We start from the raw sequence: 27,449 nt of genomic DNA, 5'->3' as shown, positions 1-27,449 counted from the left end.
AGATGACCTTCTCCCACTTGCTACTGTCTTTCTGGGTATGATGGCTAGAACCACCACAGCCATCCTGAAATTAGAAGAGAGCTCGGCTACGCCCTGAGGATAGCCAAGTAGGAAGATGAAAAACACCCAAGCCTTTGATCTGGGCACAGAATTCTGCCTTGGCCAACTCTGGAGCTACCCTAGCTCCAGGGTTCTTTTTATGTGAGATAATAAGACTTCTTTATTGTTTAATCCACTCAAGATGAACATTCTGTTACTTGCAGATGAGTACCTTTTAAAAGTGTACAAAGACTGATTAAATTTCAGCTGAGAGGGGAAAAAAGGGGAGAAAAGAGTCTAAGAATGTTTTAAAAATCAATGGCAGATATGGAAAATTTAGCAGGGCATAGAGTAGAAGTGATGTTCAAGCCAACAGCGAAAGGGAAGATTCCTGGATAGTAGAAACCAATACTGAAAAATGTAAAAACTAGGTCATCACGTCACAGTTCATCCCAGATCAATCCCAAGAAGATGGCAGATAATAGTGAAATAAAATCAAACCATAAAAATACTAGAAGAAAGTATGGATGAATAGTATCTACTTTGTGAACTGGGTATGACTTTCTTAAAAAAAAATACAAATACTAAATTGTTAAACGTCTCTGTGTGAAATTAGTTTCTTCAAAGGCAAACAATTTATGGGAACAAAATATCTGACACAAATAACTATCAATTACCTGCTGAAAGACAGGTTATAGGAGGTGACAAGAAAAACTTCATCCCCGATATAAAAGAGGAAAGGACCTGAGATGTAATTTACAAAATGTGAAATATAACTGACCAATGACTACCTTTTTAAATGCACAATCCCATAAGAAATGCAAATTTTTCAACATTATGTTTCCATACTGCTACCAAAGTAGCAAAAATGTTTAATATGCCACTCAATGTTTTAAGCACAGGATGTAACAGAGATATACTACTGGTGGATATGCAAATTATTTTATCTTTCTATAATCAATTTGAAAAACGGGTATCAACAATATAAAGAACTGTAAAAAATTATTATCCTCGGTTTGGTAATTCACTTCTTAAAAAAAATAGAAGGAAATAAATATAGATGTAATAAAATTGCATATATTTTGGATGTTCATTACTACATTATTCCATCATAATATGGTATAAATGCCGAAACATTCATCATATAGGAAGATAAACTAAGTGATGGCTTCCTGTAAACTGAGTAATGTATTTCCATTAAAAATAAGAGTAAAGAATAAAAGAAGGAAAAATGCTCCCAGTACAGCATTAAGTGGAAAGTCAGGATATAAAAATGTATGCACAATAAGTAGCAATTTGATAAATAAACATATCACTTTCTCTACCTTCATGTACAGGGCAAGGGAAAAAAAGAAAAAAAAATAAAGAAAGAAGGTAAATGCACCAGAAATGCTAAGAGTATTTATTCCTTGGTTCAGAGATTATGGCTGACTTCTATATTCTTCTTTTCATTTATCTATATTTTCTAATGTTTCTATTCTAAATGAGCATGTATTGATGCTATCTTCAAAATGAAGTGATAAACATACTTAAAATGAAACACTTAATTGTATCTTTTCCTTATCCCTTTACTCAGAGGAAGCAGCAGGGTTTGTTTTGGTTCTCGGCTCTATCAAACGCGGTTCTGCACAAAGGTTCGGAACGGTTGACATTTTACTTGGGAAATATGCTGCAAGAATGCTAATCCACGAAGAGACTGAAGTTTATTTCTCTTCCGTGACTCACTGTGCACAGCTGGGAGCCTCTATCAGAGCTGCTTAATAGAGACACTGCACAATACTCGGACTGGATTCTCCCAGCCCCACCACTGCCCACCTCCCCTTCTTCAATGCAAAATCCACCGTTCAGCTCCAGGCACCAGCTGCTGGAGACCCCAGGTAAAGGATTCCTCCTGTGCTCTAAGTGGCAGCCCCTACTTCATCACCAGGGCTATCTTGTCTTGCGGGCTGGTGCCTTTTCCACCTGGCCTCACAGCTTATAACTTCTGAACCCTGAGAATGCGGGAAGATTTGTAACACAGTGTAGCAGACCTGGGCCAGAATGTTAATGATGTACTTTCAAGCCCCGGGAGGGCCGGGGTCCTATGGCATGGCAATCACTACATGATGAGCAATTATTACTCTATGAATTATCAGCAACCACAAGCCCTTCCCAGGGACATGACATCAAGGAGGGCATTTGATTCCTGTCCAAAGCCAGCTTTCATGAAGAATGGAAATTGACAGAGAAGACAAAAGAAGCATCTTAAACTGGTTAAAGGAGAATGAAGCCCTCCCACTTCTTGGGTAGTGGCTGGAATGGGGAGGCCGAGCCAAGGGCCATGGTGGGACTTCAGCAGGCTCCAACAAGAATGGGCTCTGAGGCCCTACTGCTGGCTCTGTGGGGGCAGACAGAGTGGGGTGACAGGAGGATGGGGTGGAAAGGGGGCTGCCTGGAGTTAGGCGTCCTGGAACTGCATGGTCCTGAGCTCAGAAAGAAGGCTCCAGGCTCCACACATCACCCTCAGGAAATCTGCCTTCCAGCCCAGGCACAGATACATGCTTGTTGGTGCTGCATAACTGAGTCAATCCAATCTCTGAGCCTCAGTTTCCCATGTGGAGCTGCTCAGAAGACCACAGAGATACTGGGATGGGGGAGATGGTGCAGGGAGACTCAGGACCCTAGACCCCAATTTCCCATCTATCGCAACCACTGCATGTCGGCTTCTACAACTGTTTAATGGTGTCTGGATTCCAATAAGATTCCGCTGGAACAGATTTTCTAGGACTAAAGAAAAGCCTGAAAACCCCAGACTAAATTCTTCCTCAGTCTCTTGGTTCGAACTGGATTCTACTCTATCACAAGGAGCAGAAACCGTCCTGTTCTCTCACCACACCAAAGTGTTCTTTGCCCTAGAATGCCAACACATAGAGCAAATTCATGGGCTTTCCCGATGCTTCCCACCACTCCCCGCCCCCCAATCCTGACCAAGGAGACAGGCCACCCTCCACTAAGCCAGTAAATCAGGTGGATGGCGCCCATGGGAAATGAGGTTCAAAGGGCCTGCGGGCAGCTGGCTGTCTCCCCAGGGTGTCAGTGTAACAGGCACTCTTCATTGGTAGAAGAGAAAGAGTCTCCCACATCAGTATCACTGGGGTGGAAAAGGGCAGATATCCTCAGTAATCATGCCATGGAAAAATGTTTCTGCAGGGCTGTAGCAGGTGTTATACTCCAGGCAGCTCATGCTTGTGGGAAAGGAAAAAAAAAAAAAAGAAAGAAAGAAAACAAAATGACAACCACGTTTTCCTTCTTCCTTGAATCAAAACAAAACAGTTCTAAAAACAAAATTTCATCAGAGGCCGTGTTCCCAGCACACTCTCCCACTGGGTCTTTATAAAGAGTGGCTACCTGCTCCCATGCATGAAGGGGAGAGGGCACTGCACGGGCACACAGAGCCTCCTCCCTCCTGTCTCTGGCCTCAGGCTTCGGCAGTGGGGTCCAGGGCACTTCAAGGTGGAAGGTCTCATTCTAAGCCTGCGTGCACGTCTCTGCTTTTACACAGTCCGGAGTAGACAGCTCGGGAGAAGGGGTACAGCTCTGCCTGGCAGAAGCTGATGGCGCACCACCCAGGACAGCACTCACTGCCAAGAGTGGCATCGGGGTCATCATACCGACGGAGCCCTTGATTCAACCAGGAGGCTCACGGTATCTGCACCTCCCGTCTGAGAAGATGAAGGTTCGGGGAAGGGAAGTGGCTGCAAAATCTCAGGAGAGGCAGGAGTGACACAAAATCCCCCAGTCGGTGAGGCAATAGACTTGGAAGGCACCATTGTTCACAAGTAGCAGCTCCACAGCTCCTGCTCGGCTCCCTTCTGTCCACAGCGAAACAGCTTTCCATGCCCCCATCTTTGGAAACCCAAAGGGGGCTTCCAACCATGCCACCCTAGCTCATGTTATCCGCTAAGGACATTTGCCTGGGTAAGGCCATGGGACTCCCCTTCACAGATTTCTGTCTGAGCACAGAGAAAACCAAGAAGGAACTGGTGGAGCTCTGACGGTAACAAGCACACACCTCTGGGACAAATGGCAGGCCAAGTCCTGTGGGAGCTGGACGTGACTATGCAGCAAAGCCTGCTCCCCCGTGAGGCTGCTTGGTGACCACCCGTGCCAGGCAGCTCCAAGCAGAACACAGAGATGATTGATATTTTGCCTGGAGTTACACAGCCGGCTGGTGACATAGACCTTTGATCTTGCCATCCAGCACTCCCTCAACAAGAACGCACTTCCTGGATGAGATAATTGAATTAGCATTTGTCCCGCACCCTGCAGCAGCAAGGCAATCACCTATTCCTTCCACCCTCTGAAGGGGCTGAGTAATCCACTGTCTCTTGATGCCACTTCATCTAAAGCGTCTGGGTGACTCACCCTCCCTGCGATTCCCCCCAGAGTATTTACTTTAAGAAAACATCCATTTGCTCCCTAATTGAAACAATTGCTCTTGGTTTAAATCTTAAAGAAGCCACTTGCTTTTTGTTTTTTTGTGCCTGTGTTTGTTTGCTGTACTTGTTTTTAATCTTATATATACATATGTAAACTTATATCTACATAGACATATATATATACATACATCTACATATAGAAAAGATAAGAGGCCACATACTATATAATATACAGAAGTTATATTATATGTGTGTGTATATATATATATATATATATATATATATATACCTATTATATATATATATATATAAAATAGAGATTAGGATACGCACATATATCAAGACCTAGATCATCTCTGCAGAGAACTCCTGACCCTGCTCCAGCATAACAGCATCTAGCAACCTGCCCAGTCAGCTCCTTTCACCATTAGGAACTGGGTGTGGCCAGAGAGATCCGATGGGGGAACAGTCATCACAGGTGCCCCTGCCTCCTTAGCATGAATGATCTTTGCACTGCCCTGGTGTGCTTCAGCACCCTAACCCTGCCCTCAAGTCAGGTGCCCACCCTAATCTTTACTTTTAGGTCACCCCAATTTCCCAGCCCCATCTTCCACCAGGAACGCATAGCTCAGCCCTGCATTCAAAGGTCGCCCTGGACTGTGACATTGCGTCCCAATTCCCTCACCTGGCTTTATCCCGAAGCCTCCCAGACCTTGCTCGAATGCACCATGGGCCTGAATAACAAACATTTGCTATGGTAAATCCCATTCCCTGCTTTCCAGATAACTTCTCCTTAACAGAGATAAGCTGCCAGGCAGACAGATAACAACTGGGATATGCAGTTATTAAGGTCAGATTTTAAAATGACAAAAGGATACGCTTTAAAATAAAGCCCACTTGAAAATCAGCTTCCCTTCCAACTCAATTACATTCAGGCCTCCTGCTCTCCGAAGCTCCTTACACTGAGAGATTCCAGCTCCCATTGGAGTTGGGGTATTGGAAGAGTGTTGCCATGGCAACAGGGAAGGCCCAGACACCCGAAACAGGAAGTGGAGGACACAGTGCCTCTTGCCCTCTCAGGCATCTGGAGTGGTCAGTGGGGCCCCCTAGCAGGCGGGGACCCCCACCGACAACATTCTCACCTACTGTGGGACATTGTTGTTGGAGCGGAGCTGAAAGAAGGGGGTTGGGGGCAGCAAGGGAGCCAGCAGGCAGGGCCTGAGTGTCTCTAGCCTCTGAGGATCACTGGGGGATGAAAGCAAGCACGGTGGCAAATGTGACTAGTCGCCTCGGCAGGTAGCTACATTCTGCAAGCCCCTTTGGTATCAGGGTGACTAAAGTGGTTTCCTGATTCTCATTGCTCCTTACCAGGTGGGAGTCCCAACAGGAGCTGATTTCTGTTGTGGTCCTGAATAACAAAGACCAATGCTGACCACCCATTCCTGGTCCCCCATCAAACCTCCCAGCTTTGGGCATCCCTAAGAACATCATGAGGGCTCCCTGATGCCCTTGACATTGCACATTCCATCCTGGCCCTCCGGGGTAGTACACCATAGTGACCAACACCCTTTACGATGCCACGAACAAACCTCCAAAACGTCACCCAACCTGGTGTGGCATCACAACCAATTATTCAACCTCCTATTATTTATAGGACCAACCAGTGACTCCACCTTCTGTCCTAAAATGAGCTGAAGCTCCCCAACTCCCACATCCCACATGGACCTCCGGCCATCCCATTCCCTCTGTGGGAAACTGGTTCTCTTCCCATGTGATAACCAATGACCACCCCCAGCACATTCTCCAGCCCTCATACCCTCGGCCACTCCACACATGCTTCCTTCTACCTGCTCCTCAAAGAGTACAGCCAAAGAAGGCCGTCACCCAGATTCACAATCTCTCAAGAGCGTGTTAGCATTTCCTGCCTCTCCACTGCCCAACCAATGCCCAAAGCCAGGCTAGAGGCCTCTTTGTTAAAGGTTTATCCTGCCCCAGTAAGAGTTCACTATGTCCTTCTTCTTTTGGGCACTGATTAGTAGAGATGCCCTCCTTTAAATTGTATAGAAATGCATGTGTGTGAGTGTGTCTGTGTGTGATAATATGATCCCATGCCTGAGTGTATGGGAATCAGTTAATGGCCCAACAAACACATGCGCCTTCTGTGTGGGTCATTCCTAGGAATACATCTAAGCCAGCTGCGTGGCCGAGCCTTGCAACCCCATCATCCATTCCACACAGGCTCTAAGTGACCACATCTGGGGTTCTTGGATAACTGTTCCAATACCTTGCTTGCTACATTGACCTCCCGGTCCCAATACCTACTAGTCTCGACTTCACAAGCCTCCCTTTAACTCTGAGGGTTCCAACTCTGGGCAAATGCTGCCTCCTCCACCCCCAAGTCATTAGTCCTGAAAATCCTTCATAAGAAGAGAGAGGAAGAGGCAAAGTATTACTGGAAAGAGACCCCAGGTCTGCCACTCTCATGAACACCAAATAAAACAGCCCAAACCCACCCTGAGCTATGCAGTTTGTCTACCTACCTCTCCCTTCTCCCCCGAACTGGGCTCCACCCTTCCCTGCTTCTCACCCTCCTTGTGGTTCATTTTTCTGTTCATGGCTTTGTCTCGCTCTTAGATCTAGGGGACACTGGCTGTAACCTCAGACTCCTGCCTCAGCCACAGTTACACCTGTCCCACAGCTGGGCTGATCTCAGCCACTCTGGAAAAATACTACACCCCTTCCAGCCTCAGCCTAGGCCTGCTTGGTTGGCTGCCCAGGGCCAAGCAGCAGGACCAGGTGGTGCCAGGGACCCTGCTGTGCTGAGAAACTGAATCAGTAGAGCTTCCTGATTGAAATACTCTCTGAGCCTTCTCCACACTGTGCCCCATAAACACCAACATAAGGGGCAGCATTGTCAGAGAGAGACAGGAAGAGGGGACATTGGTGGTGGTTAACACCTGCTCATAACACAGAGCCAGGGGCACCACTGCAGGAAAAGAGGCAGGTGGGGGCCCTAAGACTTACCTTACGCATGTCTTTGCCAAAGGTCTCACTGTAGGTTGTGCCGAGGATTTCAAACTGGACATAGGGATTCGAACTGTCCTCCCGAAACTCCATCACCCCTGTGAGACCAGTGATGTGGCCCTGCAGAAGAGAAGGAAAGCTCATTGAGGAAAATATAGGATGGAATCCCAATGACAAAGAAGGAGAAAAAGGTAGTCCCTACGAATGGGATGATCAAGGTCTTGAGGAAGCACTGGACGGCTGTAATGAGGACAAGGCTGCTAGCAGTCCTACAGCCCCAGAGTAAGATCAACGCTTCCCAGACTTCTGCTCATGGGAAATTTTGAAGGCTCGCACTTGATATTCATCCTGGCAATATGATAAAAGCACTTGCTCCTTCCTATGTATCATGCTAGCCATGAGATCAAAGAATGACAGCTTTGTTTCCACCCTCCTAGAGCTTAGTCTTCCCTTGCAATCTGCACCAGGAGTCACCTTGGCCTGAGCCAAAGGGGGGGGACAAAGGTCAACGGAGCCATATCAGACACACGGTAGTAAGTTACAGGGCAGCATGCCTGTGCCCTGCAGGCCAATAATAGCTCAAATCCTGGCTTTGCTGCCTGTGCCACCTTGGGCAAGCCATCTCCCATCATCTCCAGCCTGGAGTTAATAAGTTCTGCATCACAGAGCCTGCAAGGTTTGAAGGATGCAAAGTGTATGAATCACGGTGTCCAGCACAGATGGGATATGGTGGGTGTGGAAGTCCTGCCCTTCTCTCTGGCCATGCACTGGGCTCTGTAGGAGCAGGTGGCAGAGAGGCTGAGGGAGGCTGTGGCGAGTTCCCTCTCTCTTCAAGCCTAGGGTGGGGGTGTCATCCAGCCTTGATCTCCCATACACTATGAGCCAGGGGAGTCCCAGAGTCTGAGCTGGCCAGAGAGGCACCCCAGCTCTGCAGTAAATTCAGGCTGCAGTAAATTCAACCAACACAGAATATGCTCAGTGCTAATGCCACCAAGCACCATTTACTGTGCCTACAACTCCTAGCACCGTAGATGTCCCTAAATGCTCTTCTGAAGCCTCAGGAAGCCAACTCACTGTAACAAGTCTGTGATTACCCAATTCACTCCAAATCCAGCCCTCCAACTCGGTGTCGTGCCTCAGTGTGTACAATACATCATCAACACAGAACACATGTGCACACACACAGATGTGTATGTGCACACACACACACACACACACACACACACACAAGCTAAGGTCTTGGTGATCAGCATACACACTGTTGACTGAGACAGCCTGTCTTAGGAACAGTGGCCATCTGGCACACATAAGCTGGGCAGTTGCCTCCGTTGTTTGCTTACTTGTAACCTCAGGCAAGTTACTTAACCTCTCTAAGTCCAATCTCCTTGTAGAAAAACACAAATAATAATAATAATATATCCATGAAGCCCAGCTCACCAGCATTTAATGCTGGGAAAGGAAGAGGTGGCACAGAGAGAGGCCTGGGAGGGGCCCGCAGGAGCAACCACGCAGAAAGCTAAGCTTCAGAGCACTTGCTCAAGGGGGTGGGGGAGTGTCTATGCACAAGGAAGGGTCTGTCTTCAGCCTTCGTCCAGTGGGTGTCCCCTTACACACACCTTTTTTATTGTGTCCAGCATGGACCTCCCTCCATTCCATGGCTTGGTGGACTTGCGTATACAATTCAGGCTTGCCATGCTGTGCCACTTCCGATCCTCCAGCTTCCGGTGGAAGGCATTGGCCAACATCAGGACGCTATCATACAGGTAGAGGTTGGAGATCTGCAAACACAAAGGCAGTGAAACCCTTTCCACTGATGCATTTTCAGAATTGGGAGAAACCAGCAGAGGGTCTGGGTAATCCAGGGGAACAACACTAATAAGCAGTGCCCAGTATGTAGACCACAGTCTTCTAGCTTCATTCAAAAACCAGGCCAGGCAATGGAGTCCTAAGTAGAATAAGAGCTAGCTCTGCTTCAGGAACTAGAGTGGGCAGTAGATCTGTACAACACTAGGAGAACCAGCACGATCAGCACCATGGTTGAGACTTATACACGGGCTTTGTGCGAGAATGCAAGGGGACGTCCTGCTCGGATAACACAGGATAGGGGAAGGATAGGCAGAAAGCTTGGTCTCAAAGGATTCCTAGGATAAAGGATGGGGCAGCATTACAGAGAGGCAGCATTAGGCCAAGGCCCAAAGGTACAAAGGAGCGGGGTCAGATAGGGCAGGATCTAGCAGCACTATCTATGAAATATTTTAGACTTTGAAATTTTAGGCTATGAAAAATGTATCTATGAAAAATTTTAGGCTTTATGGACCTTCCAGTCTCTTACACGGGGCTCAATTTTGCTGTTATAGCAGGAAAGCAGCCACAGACAACACAGAAACAAGGGATGTGCCAATAAATCTTTATTAAAAATAAAGACTTAGATAAAATTCGATTTAAAAAAATAGGCAATGAACTAGATCCAGCCCAGGGACCACAACTGGCCAAGTCCTGGGTTAGAGGGACTGAATCCAATACCAAATGTCTGCATCCATGTGTAGCGCAGAGAGGAAGTGGGATCAAGAGGGAGGCAGGGAGAGCCATGTTGAGCCTTGTGGGTCATGCTATAGAGTAACAACACAGGTGACTTTGGGAGAAGGACGCCATTGGTGAATCTGTGCCCTGAAGTCAGATCTTTGTCTTGGAAAGATAGTTCTGGTCCCCAGACAGGTAAAGAGCGGCCTGAGTGACACTGGCAGCTTATGGTAATGGAGATTCTGAGCCCACAGAACCTACCCTGAAGCGACATCACCGCCAGCCAGGGATAGACTTGGGGATCACAACTGTGCACATATGAAAATACCCTCTGCTGAGCCATCCGCTACAGAGAGATGGCCCACAGAACACACCTCAGAACTCCCAAGAGCACGAGTGTTGGGGAGACACTGGGACAACAGTGAGGAGAACATCAGCATCATGCTGGTATCCACGGATAGGACAGATCTGGCTCACCGTCCTCACAGCAACTGAACACCCTGATGTGCCTGAGCCTGAACACCAGCACCCACCCTCTCAGGGGCCCCTCCAGAGCCCTCTGCAGGAAGGAAGGCAGCCTGGTACTTCTCGTCAGCCCACTCCTCCAAGGGGAGGTCATGGAGCACAAAGGGAGGAGAGTGTAAGGGGCGGGGCTAGGGAGGAGGGGATGTCCGTCCCTGTTCAGGTGTGTGGTCCCTCCTGGTTGCACAAACAACCAATAGCCGAAGTGGGTCAAGGGGATGAGTCTCTGCACACCTAAGCAGCAAGATTTCTGCTAAAAATATTTCAGGAAAACAAAAATCACTGGATATAAATAGGAGAATGTGTCAACCTCACAGGACTCCCAGGAGAATCAAATAAGATCCTTGGTCTGCAGGAAGAACCCCTACTGTCACCCAGCCTTACCTCTCACCACTCCCCAGGCTGGCCCTCACACTCCCGGTACCTACACACCTTATTCTCCACCTGCAATTTCTTGCCTCACGTGTCTTGGGGTGGGTGCCTCCAAAGCAGAGCCCCAGACAAGAGCTGGGGTAGCCTGGACCGCCCCCTGCAACTGACATAGTGCAGGACCTCAAACCATTTGCTCCATCGTGACTTTTAGCAACTCACGCTAACTGCCTGGGGCATTCCCGCCACCGCACGTCAAGCAGAGCTGACCACTTCTGCGGGTGTTCACGTGTCCTGGCCTTGCCTGCAGATCCCTGTCTTAAGCACATGCAACCTGCATCCTTACAGCGGTCACAGGGATGTGGGCCACGAAGGCCTGTGGAAGAAGAGGGTGGGGAATGGACAGGCGATGTTTCAAATGTGGCGGCAGTGTGCCTAGATGACGTGGACACTGCCGACTTAGCTAAGGCCTCAGGCCTAGGGGAAGCAGGCATGTCAGTGGCCAGTGTCCTGTTCCAGAGCCGTGTGGTATACAGGGGCTTGCCTGACAGCAGAAAGCGATCATTCCCATCACCAAGAACCTACTTCCTGTCCTACAGGGAATCCCTGAACTGGGTCTCCTAGCCCTCGAGCCCTGGGGGCACATTTGCTCTATGAGAAAGACTAATCCACTCTCTGTGCTTGTCAGATCCCGTCTCTCAGGAGCTCCTACCACTGCAGAATAATTGCTGACAAGTCCACCTCCCTTCTGGAATACAAACTCATAATGAGACGTTGTTATAGGACAATGTCAGCCACTTAGAGTAAGCTTGGTTTATTTTATTTTTTTCCAAAAGAATAATTCAAAGTGGAGAGTCCTTCATAATGTGAAGATTTCTCTTCTCAAGACATTCATGGGATTCCCAGCCACCCACTCCTAGCTGACGGCATTCAAGCAGCTGACACTCTTTGACCCACATTCTGTCTCATGCACATGCACACACCACTCGGGACAGCACTGCCCCAGCCATGGCCCAGACCAGCACCCAACGGAATATCCCTTTTTACCTCCAGCACTTCTGTTCACAATGAATTAAGGTACTTAACGAGAGTATGAATGCAGAGAGGCTGGCAATGAAGAGGCAAAAACAGGATGTGACTCAGAAAGGCCAGAGGAAGCCCTTGGTCCTCCCACAAGTATGTCTGCTGGGAAGGGTGACCGCATTTCAGGTCAAAGGAACAAGCTTTCAGTTTAAAGGCTTCAGCAATGCTCTTTCCACATAGATATATCTGGAAATATATACATGTATGTGATAGATATAACTTATACATATATACATGTATGCATGTATACATATATACATATGTATATGCATATATCAATGTGTACATATTCATATATAACTTGTAAATAACTCTTGTATATGAAACTTTTATATGTGGGTGCGTGAGTGTGTGTGTGTGTGTATAAAACTTTTCTTACCATCTCTAACCACAGCATCCAGCACCAACCATATGGTTGGAATATGGTTGGTGCTTAATGCATACTTGATGGGTGGATGGATAGAGGGATAAATGGATAGATGGATTGGGGGATGGGTAGGTGGGAGTGAGGAGGGACAGGTGGATGGAAGGATGGAGGGGGAGATGGATGGAGGGACAGATAGATGGGTGAATGGAGGATATATGTCTTGCTAAGAGGATATACACTGATCTTGGTCCCCAAAAAGAGAGAACAAGAGGAAGAAGAGACTGGCCACCTCCACTTTGACTTGGGAGAGAACTTCCTTTGTTCAAACACAACTTGCTTCTCATCTACAGCCTACTCAGAATGTCTTCTTGATCCCCACTTGGAGCTCCACATCCTCTTACTCCTGTCCCTTCTCCTGGTTAGATGCTATGTCAGTACTCTTCCCTACTGTAGGCAGACACTAACACCCTGTGTTGATCTGTGGCCCTATCTCTCCTGTCCTACCTCGGCATCCTCCCAATTAGGTGATTTGCCAGTTTCACTGGTGGGGACACCAAGGGAGGGCACTATCTTTACAGTCCAGCTGTTTGCAGACTGGAGTTGGAACCTTTGGGGGAAAGATCAAGAGCAGATAGTAGAAAGGCAGCCTCTGCTTGGGGCTTCATCTGGGTCAGGACAGACATAAAGCAAGCCTTTTCTCAGGGGAGGTGGGTGGAGACCAAGTGTCAGGGGATGGTCATGATCGGCGCCGAACCAAGAAAAATGGTCTGGAAGGAGAGAGACTCCCCGCTACATGAACACTCACTCATGGTTGGGCTCAAGGGGTTAACAGCCCAAGAAGAGCTCCAGGCCACAGGAGCAGAGAAAAGGCTCCTGGTTTGAAGGACTCTTTCCCTCACTTCTCAGTTAAGGTACAGCACAGAGCTCTTTCACAGAAGACAGACAAGCAGAGCAGGGACTGTCATTATTTAAACCCTCATCCCCTCTGGCTGGCCTAGGGACATTATAGCACAAAAGTGACAAGGAAGCAAAACCGAAAAAAAAAAAAAAATTTTTTTTTTCAGGTGAAAGTAGGCATGAGAAGCAGAAAACAGACTGAAGTTTGAGGCCAAGGGCATGGCAGAGGAAAGACCTGGATGCAAAGCAAAAGGCCTGGAACCAGGTCAGAGATGCCAGAGGGAGTAATGTCAGAGGCAGACAGGAGCCAGAGCCAGGCAAAGGGCCTGAGGCTGGAGCCTATGGCCTCCGCTCTAAGTGGGGACAGAGCTGGAACGGAGGCCAGCTAATTCATTTCCCCACCTGAGAGATACATGCCCGATTCCTCTTTCAATGTCACACTGTACGACTCTGACTCAACTCTGTGTACAGCCTAGCCAGGTGACCTGGTAGGAAGAGCAAGAGCTTTGGAATCATCCCATCCTGGGCCAGCTTTGCTCATTGCCATTCATTCCTCCAGTGCATGGACCTAGCAAGTGTTCAGTACATGCTTACTGAACGGGTGACCTGAATCTTCCACTCGCTGACAAAGTCACGTTAAACAAGCCATTTAATGATCTAGATTCATCTCAAGGACAATCAAATCCAATAGGATCAATGATCCCGGAGAGGTGCAGTGGGGGTGACCCGAACTTACTTCCCTGAGAAATGCGGACACTAGTACACCCAGGTGCCATGCTCTCTGGGGGCCGCTTTTTTTAATGGAAGAAATGGAAGGGGGAATGAAGGATCTACACAGGTTCCTGACTTTGATGTGGATGGTCTGAGAGCTCCTCCAGCATGTCCCCGTCTCTGAGCCTAGCACAGGTCTGGTACACTGAAGCCTCGGGACTACTGGGAAACCGAACTTGTTCTGCCAACACCATTTACCCTCTCCCCCAGGGCCCATTGGTCTGAAAGCTGCTTAAGGGCGAGCAGGAGTCATATCTGGATTTTGCAGCTGGTGACTGGGAAGTCTGAGCGAGGATCCCCTTGAGCATTATGTGCCCAGCTCAGCCTGAAAGCAGCTTGCCTGGACCCGTATCCCTGGTCTCCTCCTTCCCCAGCAGTGAAGTACAGCTGCCACAGTCCCCAGTCCTGAGCTGGGTCTTCTGGGGCTGCACGGGCCGAAGTGATGCAGAACTGCCTGTATGGGAAAGGCTACTTTTCTACCCTCAGGGAGTTGCATAAAAGGTACCAATATAGGATGGCCCAGAGTGGGGGCCTCACGATGCCCTGACTCAGGTTCCTGAAAGGGGGGTGGCTTGGCCCATTGCAGGGGAAGGTCTGACATTGGCACCGCTGGGCTGGCTCAGCCACTGGAGCCTTCTGCAGCCCACCCTGCCATGAGACCACCCAGGTGGGCAGGAGAAAAGTGGAGGCAGGCAAGTATGCCTAGAACAGGGGCAGCTACAGCCCAGCCCTGTGGGAACCACCTTGTTCTATACTCTGTCACCTGTTACCCGTTACCTGCTCCTGACCAGACTTAGGGGCTTCAATCCCAAGGAAGCTTCCTTATGTCCTCTCTATGTGGTGACTTCCCACAACCACAGCATGGTTCAGGTACCCTCATTTCTCCCTAGGGAAACAGCAACCACTGCTTACCTTGTCTCCCAGCCCACTCCCCCATACCCCCTCCTCCTTAGTACCCTGGCAGCTACCCTCTGCCCTGACTGAACTCCAACACCTCTCACCTCCCACCCCTCCCCTCAGACACTGAACTCGGCCCCTGCTTTCCTGGGCCCCTGAGTTTCTGTATATGCTATTTTGTTCTAATCTGTACATGCTGCGGAAGAGAGACAAAATTTCCCCATTTATTTAGAGTTTGTGGGAATTAAGACAGAGCATAATGAGTGCATAAGGAGTGTTTGTAGAATTAGTGAATGCTAAATGAATAGATTTAAGTCTGTTCTTAGAAAGAAAAAAAAAACACACACACACACACCAAGGTAAAGACATATCAAAGACATATCAAAGAGAATGCTTCCTACAATATGACTGACAGAGGATAGAGGCCACACTGGGAAAAGGGGATATGTTCCATGGAATGATATGTTCCATAGGAAAGTGTCCATCTCTAGACACAATCTGGGCATTTCCAGGAGACTGGGGAGCAGGCGGGGGCAGGGATCATGGCAAGGCTTGCATTTCCAAAGCCAATAACCTGTGCAAGAAGTGGGTCCTCAGGAGGGAAATGGGAAAGGTGAGGACACATGTCTGGGAGGTAGAGGACAGAAATTGGCCAGAAGCTCTTGACTAGGGCCTGCAAGTTCTTGAGAAACCCAGGTAGACCCTCCTGGCTGCTGGATAACCAAAAACCAATCGCATGAAGCCAACCGAGGACTCAAGATGGAAAAACAGATTTCATTTTTTTAAGAGTTAGCACCAGAATCCACACTACATCAGTAACTATATTTTATTTAGGAAACTACCTGCGTCAGCAGGAACGAAGGCTACCAGTAAAACTGTTAAGTTGATCTTCATGAAAAAATGAGAATTTACTTTGGAGTCAAGACCCAGAGAGAGAAAATAGAGGACAGATAGGAAGGCCAGCAGGAAAGAGAGGATAGAGCCCGAGGGGGAGGGGACAAGCAGGGAACATTCCCCAGCAGGAGGGGACTTAGGACCTCACAGGATATCTGTGCCACTACAATGCCAATGCCCCACCCTGGCCCCTACCATACGTGACAGCATCTTTGAGACTTGGGTTTGTGCGTGAAGCCAAGAAAGGCACTGATTTTGCATCTGGGTCAGCACTGAGTGAGGTGCAGCCCGTCCCCTCTGAAGCCCAGATGATCTGTTTACTTACCTGAGTCTCCAGAAGCGGGATTAGGGCCAGGAGAAATGAAAATATAAGCTTCCCCAGCAACCCCCCCCCCCCCGGGAAATACGCTAAGCTCTTCAGGAGAGCTATCCTCTCCTGATCCCATCAGGACCCTAGCAGGTGGAGACCTGTGCCCACCACCCTCAGACTGGAAGGGAGAGGCCCCTGAGGGACAACGGCCCCACTGTATAGCCAGCTCTCGGGAGACGTTTCCGTGTAGCAAATCTGAGGGTGCTCCAGCCTTGTCTGCATTACGCGCCAGGGCCCAGGGAATTGTTGCGCCTTCACATTATCGAGGGAAGAATCATGCTTGAAGGCAAAGGAAGACGAATGGCAGGCCAGGGTCACAGCCACACAAGCCAGGTCCATCTTGACACCAGACCATTATCCGCCCCCCCCCCCCCCCCCACGCCAGAGAGAGAAACCTCAGAGATGTTTTCATTAAGAAAGTCTGCATTTCCTCCAGGCTCCTATGGAGCCCAGTTTTCTCTTCCCTCCATCATTAATCAAGCCAAGGGGACTGTTCAGGGAGACCTCACAGGGGCAAACAGCAGGAACTAACGTCAGACCAGAGCCTCAAACAGGCTCTGGTCATCCAGCAAAGTCAGACAAGCAGCCAGCAGAGGGTCCTGCTGGGAGGACAAGCTGATGCCCAGATGTCACAGCTTGAGAAACCCATCCCCAGGCAAGGTCTTTCTGGCTAACTGCTGCCAGCCCGCCCATCCTGAGAGAGGCTCCCACAGCCCGGTCTGAGGAGGGAGCAGATAGTAAAGGGGATGGGGCAGAGGGCAAAGGGGATGGGGAGCTCTGCTCACCACCCAAGCCCCAGGGATGGCAGTGCAGGGAGAGGCATTGGTCCACACCTGATGCTCTCTGGGCTCCAGATGCTCAGGTGGCTGTGTGTGGCCAGGACAGCAGCTGGCTGCAGCCAGAGAGACCATCTGTGTGACTGTCTCTGACAACGGCAGTGAGGATCACGCTTCACCGTGTGCCCGACAGGCCTCCTGACCAACGGTTGCTCTGTGTTCCCTCTGAGGGTTTAGGGTGAAAAATGGAAAGCACTGAAAGTGACATGAAGTCCAAGGTAGCTACGGTGTGGGGTAACTCACTGTCACTCCAGAGGAAAGGCTTCTACTGGGAGACTGGCAAAAAACTTGTAGCCAGAGAATAATCCAGAAAGCCCTACAGAAATAGGGACAGATGGGGAGGAGGAGTTTTGAAATATTTTCATAGACTCAGCAAGAAAAGAGTGAATCCATCTATCAAGTCACTGGACACTTTAAAAATGCACTAAGAGGAGAAATTCCAACCTGAGGGGGCATTTATAATAATACCGCATTGGTCCCCATAACTTAATTCAAGAATCAGGCTCCATGCAGTTCCTATCACGGTGCCTATTCCCCTTTGAAAACCCATTTGAATATAAACGGGGTCACAATGTGACAATATGTCTGTTAGTTCCATTGCAGCCCAGAAGTCACCAGACGGCATGTTCTGAAGATGGAGTACTTTCTAGATTCTCCTCTGAGCAAGGCTGTCTACGAAATCTTAGCAAAGTCTCAAGGTTCTTGGAGACTAGTTATCACTTTTATTACTGGCCGAGTCAGACAGGCCCTAAACTAACTTGTCAGGAAAATAAGAATGAGAAATACCCAAATGAGACAGTGCTTTGTAGAGGAAAGTAGACAAGAGCACGCGGGCAAATATAATGCTTTTTGGAGCTCCGAGAAGTCACTTACTTAGGTATTTTTCCTCCAAGAGTCTTTCTTTTTACTAAATAGGAACCAAATTGATTTGCTATAAGAGGGCTGGCTTTGGGTCTGGAGCACAGAAAATCCTGACCGCAGGCCTAATAGAAGAAAATAGGGTTTCTGAGCCCAGCTCGGTGGAGGAGCCAAGAGATAGACGATCTGGTAAAAACTTCCCATTCATGATGGTCCTCAGGAAAACTTCTAACCCTGAGTTATTGTCCTAAGATTAGCAGCCGTCTGGGGTAAGAACGAAAAGATGGACTTGAGAGCTCCACTTCCAAAAGGATTTTCATTAATTCCATCAAGACAAAGTTAATAATCCATGACATAAATGTTTTATTTTTTCTTGAGTTCATTGTTCTAAACATGTTAGAGTCTTCTCAATAAATCTCACAGCTAGAGGCTAGTAGAAATTAGTTTGTTTTCTATACTGTCATTAAGAAATAAAGAAGTGGTAATAGCTACTAAGGAAACTCAAAGAGAATGGCTTGTAAATGAGATGAATCTGGGAGTTGGGCTGGATGAGGAAGTAAATCCACATTTCCCTCTCGTCACACCCCCACTCAAGGCACAGGCAACAAATAGAGACAGATTCCTTTAATAAAGTGCTTTATTTATAGATATATAAGGAGACTCCTGGAAGCAGTTTAACTTGTGTTAAGATGTGCATCATTAACAGATCTAGCCCATCAGTCCTTATGGAGGGTCTACAACAAGCAGGGTCTTGTTGGGAGGGCTGAGTGGGTCTCCCGGACATGGCCTCTCCTCCCCGACACGAGGCAGCTCTGATGGAGCGCCTGCGGGAGTGGTGTGGACAGTAAGTGGCACATGAAGCCCGAGACGCAAGACGGGGCTAGACCGATGGGAACTGCTCTCCCTCCCGCTGTGATGCGTTTAAAGAGCTGGCTCAGAAAGACAAGTGGACTATACCTTACAAAAAGAGAAAAAAAAAATGAGGCCATGGTTAGCCTTTCGGCAGACGCTGAATACATCTGACCACCTCCTCTATAGTGACACAGTTAATAGCTCAATCTTGTTCTAGATGCTTCCTGTATGCTCCCTCTTTTAATTTTCATTATGTCCCTGAGGGATAGACATTTTCCTTCCAATTTACAGAACAGGAAACTGAGGCACAAAATGACAAATAAATAATAATAATGAAATAATTCATTAGTACCTAGAGTTACTGGGATTTGAACCGAGGGGATGTAGCTCTTGTGCTCCTGCTGCTACTGCTACTACTGCTACTACTGTTAGTGCTAGTACTATTACTGCACTGACACTGCTACTACTACTTCTGCTACTAGGAGCACTGTTACTGTACTGCTACTACTATTAATGCTATTGTTGCTGCTGCTATTACTATTAGCACTGTTACTACAGAGTGGACTGCTACTGCTGCTGTATCACTATTACTGCTACTATTACTACTGTCACAGCTGCTACTACTGTTATTACTGCTGCTACTACTAGTACTGTTATTGCACTGCTACTATTACTGTTACTACTACTACTAACCGTACTGTTACTGCACTGCTACTACTATTACTACTAGTACTGTTACTGTACTATTACTACTGCTAGTGTTACTATTGCCACTATTACTACTGTCGCTACTACTAAAACTCCTGCTGCTACTACCATCACTGCTGACTACTGTTGCTACTAATAGTACTGCTACTGCACTCCTCCTCCTACTACTGTGATTGTTGCCACTGCTACGGCTACTCCCCTGCCACAAGATCTCTGTGATGTGCCTCTTCCATCCTGCTCTTGATGTAGGGCCTGGGTGTCAACAGGAACAGACAAAGGCAGACAGGATGGTCAGGGTTCTAGGTCTGATATTGCCTTTACCACATTTGATGATAACGAGCCACATACCTCAGAGCTGTGCCCCTGTTTACCCTCTTAAGAGACCTTCAAGTGTTGAAAGCTTGGGGAGAACAGCCTGGGAGTAAGACCCTTCCAGGGTCTGGCTACACAGAGAATGACAGAATCCCCTCACCCTCCTGCCCCAGGTGAGGACACAGTGTTGGGCACACAGTGTCTGAGCTGCATCGTCTCACCCTCCCCCTATCCACCGAATCAGTAGGGGTGGTAAACAGGCACAGAGAGGGGGACTTATTTGGTCCTACTTCTTCTTCTAAGCTCTAAAAAGGAGGAAGGTAGAGCAGGCCAGCAGCACCCCAAAATGTAAAATCTTGTATGAAGCACATTCCACCCCTGGCCCATATGCCCAGGGCTCTTGAGTCCACGGGCCCTGCAGGGGCCTTTGTCCACTCCCTTGGCTGATCCTTCACCACCTTAGAAAGCCCTCAGACATTGTGGTGGCTTCCTGGAACAGTGTATATGGGAGTAGTGGGAATTACTCCAGCTAAAATCTGTGTCTGCTATGTTTCCTCATCAACCAAGAATATATTTCTAGCGTTTACCATCTATTGGGTCATGTTTCCTTCCCCCCTCCCTAAATATAAGATTACAGTATGGATTGGATGCTTTGGTAGATTCCACAGGACCCAGCCCACTCCAGAGATTCTAACCATCCCCCTCCCCAAAATGTGTGCCCCCGGGTAAGGTAATACCAAAATGTCCTGGGACAGAACGGATGCTCAGGCAGCAGACACAGCATGTCTGTCCTGAACTCTGATTTCTACTCCTCAAGCCTGGCTGGGTAGAGGAGGCACAATTATTTTCAAACACTGAATGCAAGCATATCACATGCATAAATTTCTGGGCAATCGTTGCAAACCCAGTTAGGAGAAATTTCCTTCTGTTATGGGTCTGCCACCAGCAGCAGATGAAAGTTTCCTTTAAGTTTGTATTTATTTATTTATTTATTTATTTGAGAGAGAGCATGAGTGTGAGGGAGAGGGAGAGAGCATCTAAAGTAGACTCTGCACTGAGCACAGAGCTCAACATGCAGCTCAGTCCCACAACCACAAGATCAGGATGTGAGCTGACCAAGAGGTGGACACTTTACTGACTGAGCTACCCAGGTGACCCCATATGAAAGTTTTCTTACACACAACATTCTTAATGAAGAAGTGGATTCCTGGCTGCCAGAGGACAGTCTTCACCATGCTTCATCGTTATTCCCAAACACCCAGAGAGAAAACCACCTCTTCCAATAGGTACACAACCTCACATTTTCCTCCCTGGCCCCAGGAGAAGCTAACGCTGATTGCATGTATGGTATAAGGTGTGGCAGAAGCACTGTCCAGAAACACTGGACCTGTTGCCTTGGAAGGAATGCAACACCTAGGCAAGTCAAGGTCCTACCTTTTGCCTCTCCCTCTTCAGCTGGGACTCCAGCAGTGTCATGGTTGACCTAAACACTAGCCCTCAGCAGATGAGCTGGAATAGACTCTAGTTGATTCACAGGACCTATATCTGTATTATTGACTTCTCACAGGGAAGACCCTAAAACAGACTCAAACGATGACTCCCCATCCCCAATCCCACCAAGCAAACCCATCACCCACAAAGAAGCCTAAGACACGGTGATCGCTTTTATCCCTGAGCATGTAACTTTTAAATACAAGAGACACCCAGTGAGCTAATAGGCCCGTCTGCTGACAACAGGCATAATTGCCTGCTAATGCTGCTCAGAGGCACTGCCCAGTTGACTGGTTTCAATTTCAGCAAAGACAGGGTTCTAGCAATTAAAGTTGGTGGGAAACAGCACTCAGCTGAAGCTGAGGCCTATCTTTGCCCCTAGCCTGTAGCAGGCCAAGGGCATGGGTGAGACCCCTTTCTGGAGGGAGCTCGGGAGCGAAGCACTGACCTGCAGCATCTGGAGGTAGCCTTCCTGGGGGTCACAGAGCAGGGAGGAGATGCGGTGGTTGTTCCTCATGCATTTCTGGTTGTCCTTTGCAGATGGGAAAATCTGCCGGACCACAGTCATCCGGCCAAGGGCGCTGTGCACCAGATCCAGGATCTCCGGGTCGCTGATTTCCTAGGGAGACAAACAGACTCAGGCTCACCATGGACTCACCAACTGTGTCTGCAAAAGGCCCCTCGGGAGATATCGATGGCCAACCTCCCCAGCAGCTGGTGCTGAAGGGGTCAAAGGCTTGGGCCCACGTCACACAGTTCATTAGTTGGTTATTTATAACACTCGCTAACCCTAAAATACAAATAAGATTATTCAACAGTTTTCCTGCAGGCCAAAGATATCTGGCTACCAAACCACCATGCCTTGGCTTCCATGGGGTCAAGCTCTCAAGAATCCATCCTGCCAAATGCCATAGTAGGCAGCTGCTAGAAGTCAAAGCTACATTTCCTATTGGGGGTCATCATCTACCTGAGAGAAACAAACCTGGTTTGGGCCAAAATGCAATTAAGTTTCCCTTAATTCTTTAACAATTAGATTTGCTTTTCTTTTTCTTAAGGTCTTTCAAATTTTGAAAATATACCCACTCATTCCTTGCATAAGACCTACCCAGCATCTCCTATGTGGTTTGTTCCTGTACTAAGCACTGGGGAGATGACCTTGAATGAGTCAGGCCTAACCCAACCCAGTAAAGTTTCCAGTCTGCATAGCATGAAATATGCCAAGTGCCACCATAAGGAAATCTAGGGGCCAAAGAAACTCATTGTGCTTCCGTGGTGGACATCTACACACATTATCTCATTTGGTGCTCACGACTGCAGGAGTTCTGTGAGGTAAATCCCATTATTACCCCATTTTCACTGAGCATTTGCAAGCAGAGAAACAGCAAAGGCAGCAGACCACAGGGAGCTCCTTCCAGGATAAGACTTCTATGAGGAATTAGCACTGACACTGAACCTGAAGGATGAACTTGTTAGGCAAAGTGCTGGAAGTGTTATGTGGGGGTAGGGCAATGCAGAACTGAGTTGCTGGGAGTGCTGCTAAAGACCGAGGCTTGGGGGGTGTGGGGGGGAGACACAACAGGACACCCTGTGGCACAGGATTTCCAGCAGAGGCAGCAGGGCCCATGAAGTCCGCTGTCCCCCACCCCCTACCCATGGTTTCCCAGGCAGAAAGGAGGAGTGGTCAGGGGCAGCCACAGAGCTGTGGTGGGGCGGGGTCCTCATACTCGGCCAAGGGCAATGAGAAGCCCTAGAAAGGTTTAGGTACAAACCCGGGACTCTGATCAGTTTTTCTTTTCTTTCTTTCTTTCTTTTTTTTTTTTTTTAGGATGTGGAAATATAAGGGTTTTTTTTCTTAACAAAAGCCTGTGTCTGCTTGCCTTAGGGAGAGACGAGAGGGGCAAGACAGTAACCAAAATGCTTCAAGGCTAGAAGCAAACCAGCAATGACAAAAAATACAAACTAACAAAAATCAAGGGTTTGGGAGGAGGAGTCAAGTTCAGAAAAGTGCTTGTTTACTGTCTCTCAAACGTGGCTAAATTGGTGGTTGGTTGCAAGTCAAGATTTTGACTGTGAATAACTTATGTCTTAAAATAGGTTTTAAATCTTTCTCCTTGCAGATGATACATTCTAGCTTTGAGATGATGAACTGGTATAAATGAAGGTAAGAAGATTAGAAATCAGTGAACCAGGCTTTCAGATCACTTACACCAGAATACAACATGTTGAAGGGTGAACTGTTAACATATCTATTCCAGGAACTGTCTTAGGAACCTGATGTGAGCGTGAAGACTGGCCAGTTGAAACCATATGCAGATCTGGGAGAAAGGGAGACAGTAAGACTTGTATCCTTTTAGATAGCTCCCAGAGATGCAGAATTGCAGTAATCTTTAAAAAAAATTAAAATATAAATAAAATAAAGTGAATCTGGGTTAGAACCACTAAACTTTGCATTTCAAACAGAAGACTGGTGAAGGAAAGGTGATCAACAGACGGGAGATGGGGAAAGGGCAAAGTGTTCCCATCTGAGGGCCACCAGAATGTACCCAGAACGAGCTAGGCTTCAGGAACCCGAGCAGAGGTAGAGACCATAGATGAGCAGGATGTTTGCGCTCTGCTCTTAGCTGCCTTGCTAACAGAAGCCCTGCCCTGAGCATAGGCCAGTGGGGTGAGAGAAACCACATTCTGACCTAAAAGTAAGTAGGACTGTGGGAAAGGGCAAGGATGGACTAGCTAGCTCTCCTTGGACAAGGAATATAGAGGATTGGGAGAGGAATTCTGTGAGGTCAAGAAGAACATAATTTGAACTATGCACGAGAGGGTTCACCAGAGCCCACACACCTTGGAGAGGAAATGGGGAGGTTACAAACCTTTTGTTTTTCTCACTTACTCCTAATGGCAGAACCACTATAGCTGCTCTTTGATTAAACCTTTCCTGCAATCTCAACTTCCTGGCTGGTCAGTGGCACAAGCACTCCCCACTGCATCCAGAGCAGGACCCTGGAACTCTGTAGGGAGCCTGACTTACAGGGTGCACAGTACCTTTCTGGAAAGCACAGCCATCATCTTTCCCGGCAATTTGCAGTAGAACCTGGGGTGAGTGTATAGTGAGCCAAGGGCAGCCACAACCTAAACAGTATGGGGGGGCGGGGGGGGGGGCTTTGCCTTTGCCCCCAGCTGCTGTGGTCCCTATGCTGTTCTTTCTCCATTCTGCCTTCCCAGAACTCCTTGCAATCTTGGCACAGCTTAACCCAACCCATTAGCTGCATTACTGAGGATCTCTACACACCCTGTCTCCTGTAGCCCAGTTCTCATCCACTCACTCTGGGTTAAAGCACATACACTGTCTCCCAGTGCAGTCCTCCCTGATCCCTGCACTTCTGGGCCTATCCTTAGCCTCCAGTACAGAAACAGTTGCAATCAGAATCTATGAATCCGCAGGAACAATTCCCTCAGATCCCTTGGGAGCAATGAAAAAGGGTCACCTCCTCCACCAGGGATGTGTCCTTCCCCTTGGAAAATTCCAACCCTGCATCATCAGTCAGTTCCAGGAGCTCTGTGCCAGACCTTTTCCTATGCTGTTGGCCCCCTGGGGTCCCTTCAGTATCACAGAGCTACACATAGGGATCCACGCATTCCTTGTTTGCTGCTGTCAAGCGCTGTCTCCAGGCTTCCCACCAGGTCAGTCTCTGGACCCATGTGAAGACACCCAACTTCTGGACTTTCCTATGGATTCAGAGGGCAATTCAAGCAGCCAATTTATTCCACTCATTTGGAGAACAAACTCTCCCTTTGTCCCAGTTGACTATTCCTTCCAGAGAGCACTGCTGATGAGCAGCAGAAGAAAGACAATGTGTATACACCATGTGACCTGCACTACCCTCACTAAAGTCAGCAACTCTGCAGTGGCAGCAATAATGTGTCATACCCAGATGCCGACCGGGACACACAGGCTTGAAATAAATCTTGCTTTTATGACTTTGTAAGCTCATACTGTGAAATAGATCTTAGGCACAAACATCACATTAAGTATGAATAATAAAAGGATCAGTGGGTCTTCTATCAAGCTGAGAAATAAAGTATATCCTGCATCTTGGTTGGCTGCCTCCTCCCCAAATGCTTACACCTTTCTCCTCACCAGCAGCTAACTTCATCACGCTATGACTTATGTACGTAGCCCAAATAATGTATAACTTTGTCTTCTACATTTTGTTGAGCTTCATGCAAGCTAAAATTTTGGTAGTTGTGTTCCTCAAACTTTGCTGTGCATCTGTATCACCTTGGGAACTTGATAAAATATAGAGAGGTCTAACCCCATTCCACTTTATCAAGCAAAGCCTCTGTGTTCTCCATGAGCTCCCCAGACAATTCCAATACTTGTGAACATTTCACACTTTTGTAATCTGTCCAGGTGATGGGGGTACTGTTTAGTTTACTTCTTTATACAACTGTACCCCATTGCCCTGTATGACTATGCCACCATTTACATACCCTGGTGTTCCTTCCCATTGGAATGTTTTTGTTTGCTATTACAAAGCTTCTGTGCACATTTTTCTTGTGCGTATGTGTTGGTGCACTTACATAAGAATTTCTCTAGGGTATATACCTAGAATCAGAATTCCTCGATAGGAGAATATGAATATGTTCAAATACATGAAGGAATACCAAATTTCCAAAGTGATCATACCAATTTATGATCATGTGTAGTAAAAAGAGCTCCTATTGGGTTGGGTCTCTTGCAGCATATCGATTTGTGGGACCTTTTTTAAAAAAATTCTAGATAATTCTTTACCACATGTCATAAATATCTTCTCTACTCTCTAGAATGATTGGTAGAACTGGCCTATAAACTCTCCTAACCCGGTGTTTTCTTTGTAGGAAGATTCTTATTACTGATTAAATTTCTTTTTTTTTTTTTTTTTACATAGGGATTTGCTTGTTTCTCCTTCTTTGCCCAAAGTTATTTTTTCTTCTAAAAATTCACCTATATTGTCCAGACTTTCCAGTTGATAGGCCTATGTTTTTCACAATGTCTCTCTACTTCTTCACTTTCTCTAATGCATCTAAAGCTACATGCTCTCATCTACTGTTAACAATATTTATTTGTGCCCTCTCTCTTTTTTTGATACTAGAAGTTTATTTTATAAATCTTTTTTTTTTTTTTTTTTTCTCCAAAGATCTTATTTATTTGACAGAGAGAGAGAAATCACAAGTAGGCAGAGAGACAGGCAGAGAGAGAAAGGGGAGGAAGCAGGCTCCCTGCGGAGCAGAGAGCCCCATGTGGGACTCGATCCCAGGACCCTGAGATCATGACCTGAGCCGAAGGCAGCGGCCTAACCCACTGAGCCACCCAGGCGCCCCAAATCTTTTTTTCTTTTAAGATTTATTTGAGAGAGAGAGGAAGAGAGAGGAGGGTGGAGGGGGCTCAGTGGGAGAGGGAGGGAGGGAGAGAAACCCAAGCAGACTCTGCACAGAGCACGAAACCCAACGCAGGGCTTGATACCACAACTCCAAGACGGCTGTCCAAGCTGAAACCAAGAGTCAGACACCCAACCAACTCAGCCCTAGGTGCCCATAAATCTTATTCAAAAAGTAAGTTTGGGCTTAACTGAATCTCTCTTATAAGTTTCTCTGGTTTTCTATTTCATTAATTTTTACTCTTATCTCTATTATTTTTCTATTGTCTTTGGATTTATTAGGTAGCTATTTTCCCAGCTTTTTAGGTATGAAACTCAGCTGTGGAATCTTACACCTTTTGTCTTTTCTAAGAAAGTAAAAACAATAAATCTACACCCAAACATTGCTTTAGCTGTGTCCCACAAGTTATACGTATAAATTATACCACTCTTTTTAAAAATCCCATTTTGATTTCTATTTGACCCATAAGTAATTTAGTACGGATTTTTCAAAAATTTCCTAACATGAGGGTATTCTTAGTATCATCCTATTGATTTCTAACTTAAACGTACTGTGACCTGAGAACATGGATTGTATAAAGGTAATCCTTTAAAATGTATTGAGCTTCGCTTTGTGGTTTATCATGTGGTTAGTCTGCGTGAATGTTTCATGTGCATTAACTGTTCCAATGTTGTAGGTTTTAGTGGCCTACTTTTAGGTCCATGAGATTAGGAATTAGTCTATTTCTGTCTGAATTCAGCCGATATTTTCAAAAATTCAAAAGCATATTTTCAGTGTTTTATTAGTTACGTACATGTGGAAGACTA

At 47.2% G+C, this 27,449-nt stretch overlaps 1 protein-coding gene across 2 annotated transcripts in view; it reads right to left on the bottom strand.

Moving 5' to 3' along the window:
* Positions 1-27,449, bottom strand: part of GRID1 (glutamate ionotropic receptor delta type subunit 1) — a 693,966-nt gene that overhangs the window by 205,340 nt on the left and 461,177 nt on the right. For both annotated transcript variants that reach the window (XM_059169718.1, XM_059169719.1), the window contains exons 6-8: positions 21,677-21,847; positions 9,098-9,259; positions 7,482-7,601 (exon numbers count right to left, since the gene is read on the bottom strand). In XM_059169718.1, the coding sequence (XP_059025701.1) occupies positions 7,482-7,601; positions 9,098-9,259; positions 21,677-21,847 (453 nt within the window). The remainder of the gene's footprint in view (positions 1-7,481; positions 7,602-9,097; positions 9,260-21,676; positions 21,848-27,449) is intronic.

This window comes from Mustela lutreola, chromosome 4 (assembly GCF_030435805.1).
Source record: "Mustela lutreola isolate mMusLut2 chromosome 4, mMusLut2.pri, whole genome shotgun sequence".
In the NCBI taxonomy this organism is placed as follows: domain Eukaryota; kingdom Metazoa; phylum Chordata; class Mammalia; order Carnivora; family Mustelidae; genus Mustela; species Mustela lutreola.
This window is presented reverse-complemented; position numbering and strand designations above follow the sequence as displayed.